The sequence below is a fragment of the Xiphias gladius genome, chromosome 3 (genome assembly GCF_016859285.1).
Source record: "Xiphias gladius isolate SHS-SW01 ecotype Sanya breed wild chromosome 3, ASM1685928v1, whole genome shotgun sequence".
Taxonomy (NCBI): Eukaryota; Metazoa; Chordata; class Actinopteri; order Istiophoriformes; family Xiphiidae; genus Xiphias; species Xiphias gladius.
In genome coordinates, this window is record NC_053402.1 from 24,349,759 (window position 1) to 24,359,820 (window position 10,062).

Genomic DNA, 10,062 nt, shown 5'->3' on the forward strand with positions numbered 1-10,062 from the left:
ACGGTTTCAGCTGGGGACTTAACATTTTTGCTGACAGCCCATTTTTCACTGAGCTGCACAAGCGGCACGTGACGAGGTTCCAGCTGTAGAGTTCTGGTGTTATCATACTGCTTGCTGGGAACAATAACATTTTTCTGCAGTTTGAAACACACCACACTTGTCTCCTGAGGGACAGTTCTCGTAGTCTCGTTTCCCAAACACCGGTGCACTTTTCTGCAGCAGTTAGTAGAAGCATTCACGTTACACCCCTACACAGTTCAGTATCCTGCTTTGACCTGTAGATGACAGGCTTCAGATTTGGGCCGAGTTACTTTTGCTCAGCAGTGGAATGTATCTAAGGACATTTACACAGACTGTTCTTGAGAATGAATTTGAGGTACTTGTACTGGAGTATTTCTATTTGATGCTACTTTTTACTTCTTCTTTTCAAGGGAGGGAAATGTGTCATCTTACTTTATCTGACTAGAGTTACTTCAAAAGCAAAGCAATACTCTTGTACTTTTACCTAAGTAACATGGTCAATGCAGAACTTTCAACTGTAATGGAGTATTTCTACTAGAGGATCAACATCTTCCTCCACCACTGTTTTCGTTTCTTTGAAGCTCAATCATAGCTGAATTTCAAAACACCAACAGTAATCTGGAAAAAAAAAAGATTTTTGGAACCCTGTTGGGTGCTGTAACATAATCAGGGTTTTGTATCTGTATTAAGTTATTTATGTTATTACCAGTTTCCCTACAGTCAAACAGAAACTGAACAGCCCATCCTTGAACCTTCAATTAGCATAAAGTTAGTTTAATTCAAGTTAGGTGAATCTGTTAAACTCTGCTGGACCTAAACTCATGCACAACAAATCACTGTTCAAACCCACAGAGCTGCAGTGAATAAAAAGGGTTAATGTAGTACAAGCACGTACTGTATATACAACCTTGGATTTGAGTTTAGAAAAATTATTTTTCCAACTATAAGACGACTTCCATGGAAACCTAAGCATGATATAAAGGTAGGTGTTACATTTTGAATTAGTGTAGAGAGGCCACTTCAGCTGTTTCTTGACAGGTTGATCATCTTTATAAGAAAATCTTTGAATTAACATGAATTATTGTTCCACCTGAAGCACTGGCCTGTATGAGGAAATGTTTTGCGATACAAACAGAAACTCTGGATTTATTGCTTTATTTGGAATTGGACACATTTGCTAGTCAACAGAGCTTTACATTTAAAAAAACAAAAAAACAACATACTACTGACGAACATTTTGGGCTCGTACATGCTGTAGTCTTAGATTACTGGCCTCATTAGAATGAAATAAGGCATACATACGTTGGACTGCACTCGTCACACCTGTTAGTGTGTCAAGGTTACAATTTAGTAACAACAGCAACCAGTTCCCTTTCAGTGGTAAAATACTTGTTCTGTATTAAGAAAAAAAAAAAAAAAATTGACATATACCAGTGGTTCACTAGTGCAAAGTTAAAGGATCATACCAGTGTTTTTGAATGTTAGCTATTTTACCACAGTTACATCCACTTTATTTCAAAGCAGACGGTAGTGTTTTTGATTTATGAATGTATTTTATCAACCTTACAGGCAGCAGTTTTCTATTTGTTTCACTACACTATAAAAATCAACTTCATTGACTTGGGTTACAACATGCCTGCTCTGACTTTTTCAGTTACGTTGTTTGTTTTGCAGACATTTCACTTTTGCATGATGTTCTTTGATGCACTGTCTCAAGCCAGACGTTATGTCTAAGCTACAATTGGAAGCTCAATCATTTTTCAGGCAAAGTGCCCAACATTTTATAGTCTAGCTTCTCATTTTCTGCTTTCCTTTTTTCTTATATAATAGACTGAATATTCTTCAGGTTGGGACTGTCGGTCAAACAAAAGAGGCATCGGATGGCACCACCTTGGATGTTCGGCATTACCATTGACATTTTATATACCAAAAAAAATAATGTATTAATCAAGAATGCAGTCACCAGAGTAATGGATAATAAAAATAATTATTAGGTGCAGAAGATGTCTGACCAACAATTTCCTCCGTCCTCAGGCTTCTTAATAAACAGATCCAAAATCTAAAACACTACATCAGCTTTTAAATTTGACTTGTAGGACATGGGCTAAAAAAAGAAAGGAAAAAACACCAGAATGGTCCTTTAACTCATGTAACCTCCAGGCTGCTACATGTAGTCAGTGCTCACAGACCAAACCCCTCAGCCTCAGTTACTTTAACAACCAGCAGTGAAGCAGTATAACCTGTAGACTGTTGTGTTGTAACTTGGCGTAGTAAAGAGTGAACCACACAGTTTCTGACATTCATATCTGCATTTTGAAACACAAAACACTTATCTCCTAAGGCACAGTTTTCCCAATCGTCTTTGCTTTTTGTGTTAAGCGGTGAGCGGCTTTGGCGTCTGTGTCTCAGCAGCATTTTTTCCCTCTCTTCCTGCGGTCTCGGTCTCTCTGGGCGTTCATGTTGACAGTGTCTTTCTCCCGTTCTCGTTCCCTCTCGGCTCTGTTCTGGCTCTGCTTCTTGGCCCGGAGCACCATGCGGGTGAAGGCCATGAACATCTGAGGAGAGGAACAAAAAACATTGACCCTTTTACAACTATCTGAAAATGTTCTTTGGACCCCTGATGTTTGCATCCTTAAAAATGTAAACGTACAAAAAGATTATGAAGGTAACATGAGTATTTAGTTATGCATCACAATCAATGACCCTTTTTCTAAATATTAATAAAGAAATCAGTTTATATATTGTTATATAAAGCCACTGTACACAGGGCATCTTGAAGTTACCTCTTCTACATTTATGTTCTCTTTGGCACTGGTCTCAAAGACCCGAACGCCCACCGACTCCCCAAAACGCACAGCATCCTGGGTATCCACATGTTTCCTGGCGGGGTCGTCGTTCTTGTTTCCCACTGAGAAAGGGAGCAGGAACTTTATTTCTGCTCCAAAGACTCGATAATATACTGATGGAATAAGAAACACTGTTCTCCCAAAATGAGGAAAATATATTTTCCTCTCTTCTGTGAAAATACAGTTTATTTTACACATGACTAAGTTGAACTATTGTGAATATAACAATGACTTTGTCCTGCTAACAAGTTTTTACGGTGTAGCCACAACCTGACTGAGCTACTGCTTTTCTGCCTTAGACCTCAAGAGTTATGGTTCTGTATTTGGGTGTAACAGGGTTTGATTGAACTTCCTGATTTAAAAAGAAAAAAAAATGTTATAATCTTACATTTTAAACATTACAGAACACACAGGAAGCCCATTTTTATCAGCAGGAACTTTCCCAGGAATGTTTTTACTCAGGTACATTTTTATTTCAACAAGTCAAACCTTGTCTTAGTTTTGGTTCCTGTATCATAAAGAGGTCGGTGCACCCAGAGCAGAGCTTGAGTGAGCTGCTTGCCGCACAGAGCAGAGAGACTGTCCAACCAATAAACGTGCCAGTCTGAATGTCAAACAACACTCCACCGTGCAGATGACATGAATTAAGATTCTTTTAAACTCACACTGACACAACTGACTCACCAAGGATCTTGCAGACGTTGTCACAGTTCTGGGAGATTTCATTTAACCACCTCTTAACATTCACAAACGACTCTGGATTGGTCACATCGTAAACAATAATGACACCATGGGTATTTCTGTAGTATCTGGAGAGAGAGAGAGATGAAACAGGATGAAGTGGGTGATACCCCACCAGGCTCAAGTTAAAGTGAGGAAAATTCCTCAACATAAAAGCAGTTTCAGTCTGGAGATGATTACGTTGACGTGATGGTTCTGAATCTCTCCTGTCCCGCTGTGTCCCAGATCTGAAGCTTCACTCGCTCTCCTTCAATGTCTACTGTTCGGATCTTAAAGTCAACACCAATGGTGGTGATGTAGCTGCCTGCAGGAGACCAGTCAACCATCAGAAACAGCACAACGGAGAGCAGACAGCACAGACACAGGACCTCCATGCATCAATCTTTTAAACATGAACACGGTTTTTCTATACGGTTACATTGGCCTCGACAACAATAGACGTGTAGATAACAGGCTTTTGTTTAAGATCCGATTGGACTTTGGTGTAGCAACATCACTGTGGCTCTGCTATTGCACCTTACAAACTCCCAGTGTAGCTTCACCCACCTTCGACTAGAGCAGATGTCTAATAAGCAAAAATAACTGAAAGCATCCGTGTGGTAGGCAAGGCCTTAAGGTGGAAATTGTAAGAATATGTTTTTCTGCCAAATGGGCAAAGCTTTGTGGATGAAACGATCACGTCAGACTTTTCATCCAAGGGTGTTGTCATCCTAAATGAAAAGTTCCATATTCCCCAAAATGTCTGCATGTTTTGCCAAAATCTGCCTCCCTCTGGAGCTCCTGGCAGGTTAGGACAGCTCTGATAAACCCTGGAGATAAGATGACTTGTCTTGATAACATGCTTTTACGTCCATGTTTCAAAGTACAGCCTAATGTGTGTCAGTCGGAATTTTTTTTGTCCAGTTTGAAATGATTTTCTAACGTGGGGAGGCTTGATAAATATGAGCGCTTGTATTACTTTCATTGGACTTACACAGAGTCGTGGTAACTCACCAGAGAAGGAATTGTCGGCAAAGCGGAGCAGAAGGCTGCTTTTCCCCACATCTGAGAGAGAAACAGATCAGAGGGACAAGATTAGCAATAACTCGCTTTGAGGAAACGAATGTGACCAGTCTGAAACAGAAAAACCAGTTATGTCTAAGGTTCACTCTCAGAATGACAAGATCACGCCCTCCTGAGTCACAGCCTAGCTCCAGTAATGTCATAAATTAAATATGAGGGGCAGGGTCACTAACGTGAAACAAATAAAGAAATAAGGGCAGGCTGGACTCATACTGGGAATATGTAAGCATGAAAGGTATCATTAAAAAGAGGGGAAAATCCTGAGAAAACCCGAGGATCACATTACTAAGTAATTGGCTGAAATTTATCTGAGAGAACCAGTGGCAACTTGTTAGAAAGAGACTTGATTAACCAGAACGAAGCAGAATGGGGGGAAAAAAAAATCACGTAATTGCTCCCTAAGAAATGAATGGCAATAACTGAGGAGGAAAATGTGCCCTCTCTTTGCCATAAAGTGGCAAAAGGCTGAATGTCTGCAGACGTCATCATTATCTATCATAATATTGATGATGTGTTCCACACTACTATGGAGTCCCAGAAGCGACAAATGTCACTAACAGGCTGCCTGACCAGTCAAAGCATTTTTGGATACATTAATAAATAACACGGTGGGTTAAATAATTCAAATGGTTTGTTAAAACAAGCCCAGTCAAGCCAGATCATAGACAAAGCTTGTGGTAACCATGACCAGAAACCGACCGTAACCTCTGACTATCTGTTCACAAATGATACTAAAGCCCGTCAACATGCGGAAAACGGGGATCATTAGGAAATACTCGTCAAGGAATCGTTCCGATGAAGGAACGTAAAACCACACTAGGAATCCACCTTGTACATATATAAATCCTCAAAGGTCAAACATAAAACAAGGGCGTGATCATGGTTGAGTAATGAGAAGTGGTCCGGGAAGAAAAAAAGGAACAAAGCTCCCTGATACCATCTCTGAAGAGGTGAATTTTGACTCTACTGACCCTTCGCCAACATCACTGGTTTCTGGTTGTTACGACATAAGTGTAGCGTTTTACAGTGGAGGACTGGCGCAAGTGCTCAAAAGTACATCTGGGCCTCGCAGCGGGCAGCAGGGATACAACGAAATCCAAGCACTGTACAAAAATAATTTCCCGCGGGGTGGAAGGTGATCTCAAATGACTTAGCATTTCCTGCAGCAGGTCTAAAAATACAGATTTTTTTTAACGCCTCCCATCACCATTATAATGTCACAGAATCAGCTGAGGCTTGAACATCCAACTCATGTAAGAGCAGGTGAAAAACAGCCCACGTCCCGCAACAAACAGATGTTCTGAGACATTCTATGCTCAACCGGCGACAAGAATCTGAGCCTGAATCTGATGACAATCGGTATCAGTAAGCAAATGGGAAGCGATCAAATCTAGAAAATTCCCAACCTTAGACGTGCACAACTCACTTCCAGAGGGAACAGCAGTGATTGCGCCTGGTACCAAAGCTCCGAGGCGTCTTTCAATATTCCAAAACCGTAACGTTTGAACTGTTCTGAAGCAAGTTTGCAGCATGGTTTTAGCACCGGTAACCAGAAATCCTCCGTCAAAAGCTTTCACATATGCTATTTGAAAAACACTCTGCCAGTATTACACCATATTCTATGACCATCGCAAAGTTGGGTGCTGTGGTATGGATGTTCTTTTACATAAGTGGTTGTTGCTAACGTTACTCATCCTTTAAAAGGTGTGAGAGAAAGGCCAAGCAACTGACAATATTTGGATGCTGCATATTTTTGTTCAGCTTCCAGGCACAGAAGGGTCACAATTTCTGATGGCCTGTTTCAGAAAGTGTAACCTTCATTCTAATGTGCTTCTTTTGAACCCTGATAGATTTTTTGGGGGGGGTTTTATTCAGCCTTTAACGTAGGTGGGAGAAATAATAAAGTTCCTGATAATAACTGGATGCAGCTTTTTTTTGTTGTTGTCCAGGTACAGGTTAGCAGAAACACAGGAAAATGGATGTCACAATTTCCCACATAGATCTTTACGGTGGTCACAGAATAAGTTGTACCACCAGGTTTAAAGCGTTCATTGTTGAATGATCAACTGTGGGTAGTTTTCAGAACGTTTGTTTCAACAGAATATCGTGAACTCTCTGAAAGCTTAAATTTCACCATCATCAGAAAACAGGTTCAACTCAGCACGACATCACAACAAGGACACGGATTCTCCTTCACGCCTCGTCTCACACATTCACCTTTCTGTAAGTTACCAACTTCAGTCCGCTTGACAAAAAGAAAGCTGGAGGTATCTGGAAAAATGCTATCAAACTGAAACATTTAGCTCACTGGTCTGTTACTTAAACCAGTGGTTCCCAAACTGGGGGGGGGCAGAGAGCCACTGTACTGCAGGGGCATGCATGACCTGGAGGAGTGTGGAGTGATACTTAAGTTAAATAGAGCACTTTCACCATAGACATGTTGACTTGTCAGACAGACAGAACTCAATATGATTAATTGCTGCTACGCGCCACAATAATTACTGAAACAAAGTTGATGTTATTCGTGCCGTCTGTGTGCTTCCTGCTGTAACTAGTCAAAAGGTTTGCACACAAAAGAGATCGTGTTGTGTCTTTTACATCTAAAAGCTCTCACACTTTTTAATTTTTCACTAATGAGGACCATGCTTTAAAGGTATCGTGCAGTTGCTCCTCTTGATAATGTCATTTCAATGAGTTTCCTCAGTGCCACTAGCAGCTGATAAAAAGGCAGAGAATTTACATGTTGCAGAGCGTTCATTTTTGGGAATCACTGACTTCAGCTATGTATTCACTTGCATGTAGCCTATTAGTGCCATGTGTCTCTTCAAGGACTCCATAAACAACACGCTTCTTTTAACAACTCAAATGCACTAACTGGAGTCTCCAATGATGAGCAGTTTAAAGAGATGATTGTAGTCTTTCCCCGCCATTTGGGTGGCCTCTTACTAAATTTCCAAGTAAAATCAGTTTCATAGGAGGAGGTGATATTCCTGCTCTCCACAGTGTTTGTTTTCTCCACCTCCCAATGCTACGAGCTCAAAGTAGCACAAGAGTTTGTCCAAAAATCACAGGCATTCTCGTGCCAATAAGAGAACATTTCCAGTTGAAGTTCTGCACTTTGTAGTTGTGGTTAATCCTTGAGTTTCAGTTCAAATGTTCACATCATTCTCTTTGGTTTCGAAGTGAAACCACAGCAGCCGGCAGAATATGGAACATTTCTTGAGAGCTCTGCATCTATGAGTCATGCTTGACGGCTCAGAGCGGCCACTTAGTTCCACCTTAGTTCCAGATCCACCCTATGAAACTCCTTCAGGGGATTTCCAACTTGTGGCGACTCATCACTTTTGACATCCACAGTTCTGTCAGTGCAGTGTGGACACTCCTTTCTCCTTTGGATGCAGTCCAACACTGAACGTAAGGTCTTCACAGAGGTCTACGGATCTAAACCCTGACAGTGACTCATCTAAGGCTCCATGATGGAGGGATTTGGCGTTTTGCCGTTGCTGCTCTGACAGCCAAATGGAACGGTGACTCGACAAACGACTGCAGATCCAGTTACTGCCCTGAACTCCTCCACGCCATCCCTTATTTAAAAGAAGTGAGAAACCAAGAAGTTCCTCTTTTCACAGCAGAGTTCAGTAGTGGTTACATCTGCTGAGGTTCCTTAGAGTTGATCCCTCAGTTTCACTTCAGTTCCTCTGGTGGTTGGGTAAAGAGTCAACCATTCCCTGTTTCATCACATAAGAAGGCTCTCGCTTCTCCAGTCCAGGTTTAAAACGTGCTAAACAAAGAAAGGGAAAACGTAATATGAGGTTAGACCAAATCACATCAATCAAAGCAGTTCATGTTTGATCGCTGTATGCGGCGTGTGCCTCTCCTTGCCTCCCTCCATGTTCTTCGAACAACAGCTGAGTCACTAAATATAACTTCCTCATCCTGCTTTATCCACCCCCATCCCATAACTTAGCTGGGTTTGCTAGGAAGCAACAAAACCCCCCTGACAATCTAAAGATAATCTAAGTTATGGAAATCTAGCTAGGCTAGCTAACGTTGTGGCAGTTTTCCATGAAAACAGGAAAGGCTGCCTTTGATAGTAATTCGTGGGACCTCGCCAATTCGAGCAGAGACGACCGCGAATTGCTGCGTTAAAGACTTTGAATTAACGATTCTTTGTATATTAGCAAAGGTAAACGTAGCGTGAGATACAATTATAGATCTCGTTGAGTCTTTCATCGGTCGCCCTTCAATTCGGCTTAAATGGAGTCATCCAAAAATGCACTCGTTTTATAAAATTATGTGATTGAGTATTTGGTTTCGGCCGCTTGGCCAGAGCTCGGCGGCGTGTGACGTACAGCAAACAAACACACGCCATTGTATTTCTATAAATGATCAGTTAAAGTATGTAGAGTCGATACCTACTGTTTGAGACAAGGCCTTGGGGCATTTAACATTAGGTACGAGCCCTTGCCGACAGACGAGCTGATTTTTGACCAGATTTTGAACGCAGTTTGGCGTAAAAATTCCTCCGGCATCAGTCGGTACGGGTCAACACGGGGACACCCACAGCCCCACTGGTTCAACGGAACCGACGGCAAACCGACGTCGCTGATCGGCCGCTCACCTCGTCCGACACCGTTCTCTCAAACCTCGAGCGTCAGGTCAAATTTGCCACGAGAAGCTCTTCCTTTCTGCGGACACCGAGTGTCACTACGCTGCGGTTTAGTCGTAGTTACTCGCGAGGACGGGCGAATAACGTCTTAGGCTGCCGTGGCTTGTAACTCCGGGAGCCGAATGAAACAGCGGATTAAATAACATTTTCTTCACCATAAGCGCCGGCGACTTCCACCGGAGCAACGAAGAAGCCGTAACAGCCCACAGAAACGTACATTTTTTGGTTTTTAGGCCGCGATCCGCTGTCGACACGCGAGAAAACGTTACAACTCCCAGATTTTTGTATCCAGTCTGGAGTGACTGGTCTCTGGGCCTGACCCCGGCCCCCGCCACTGACTTGCACTCAACACCCAAGACGTCAGAAAACTTCTCACTCCCCCGGAGAAACTCCGAGGGAGCCTGTTTACACGAACCTACCGTGGTCATTTGGAATATTTTGCGCTCGTCCGGTGGCTCATCTTGACAGATCCGCGGTGGACGTTGTTTTTGTCCCGGCGAGGTCCGCTGGATCGCCGCTCTGGTCGGAATGTCCCCGCCGACCACACCTGACTGTCTGCAGCTGATGACCCACTCTCATCATCTGATGCTGCATTCGAGTCATGTGGGAAAAACCTACACTCTGTGCAAGCGCTCCGTTCCAACTCGGTGTGTATTACTAAACCCCCTAGTTTATACACTGACGTGCACAGTGAATTAACGGCGCCGCCTTTTGAGCTTTAAC

General features: G+C 42.5%; 1 protein-coding gene across 3 annotated transcripts; it reads right to left on the reverse strand.

Moving 5' to 3' along the window:
- Nucleotides 1-915: 915 nt before the first annotated feature.
- Nucleotides 916-9,993, reverse strand: si:dkey-16l2.16 (ras-related protein Rab-35). 3 transcript variants are annotated; one of them, XM_040120233.1, is made up of 7 exons: nucleotides 9,759-9,993; nucleotides 7,546-8,451; nucleotides 4,602-4,652; nucleotides 3,789-3,912; nucleotides 3,552-3,676; nucleotides 2,805-2,929; nucleotides 937-2,576 (listed from the first exon to the last, which is right to left on the reverse strand). In XM_040120233.1, the coding sequence occupies exons 2-7, from the start codon at nucleotides 7,598-7,600 to the stop codon at nucleotides 2,427-2,429; spliced, it is 630 nt and encodes a 209-aa protein (XP_039976167.1). In that variant the 5' UTR covers nucleotides 7,601-8,451; nucleotides 9,759-9,993; the 3' UTR covers nucleotides 937-2,426. The 3 variants fall into 3 exon arrangements, with proteins under 3 accessions (XP_039976157.1, XP_039976167.1, XP_039976175.1); XM_040120241.1 differs by lacking the exon at nucleotides 9,759-9,993 and adding an exon at nucleotides 9,090-9,487; XM_040120223.1 differs by lacking the exons at nucleotides 7,546-8,451; nucleotides 9,759-9,993 and adding an exon at nucleotides 6,888-7,013 and having other exon boundaries at nucleotides 916-2,576.
- Between the last annotated feature and the right edge of the window lie 69 nt (nucleotides 9,994-10,062).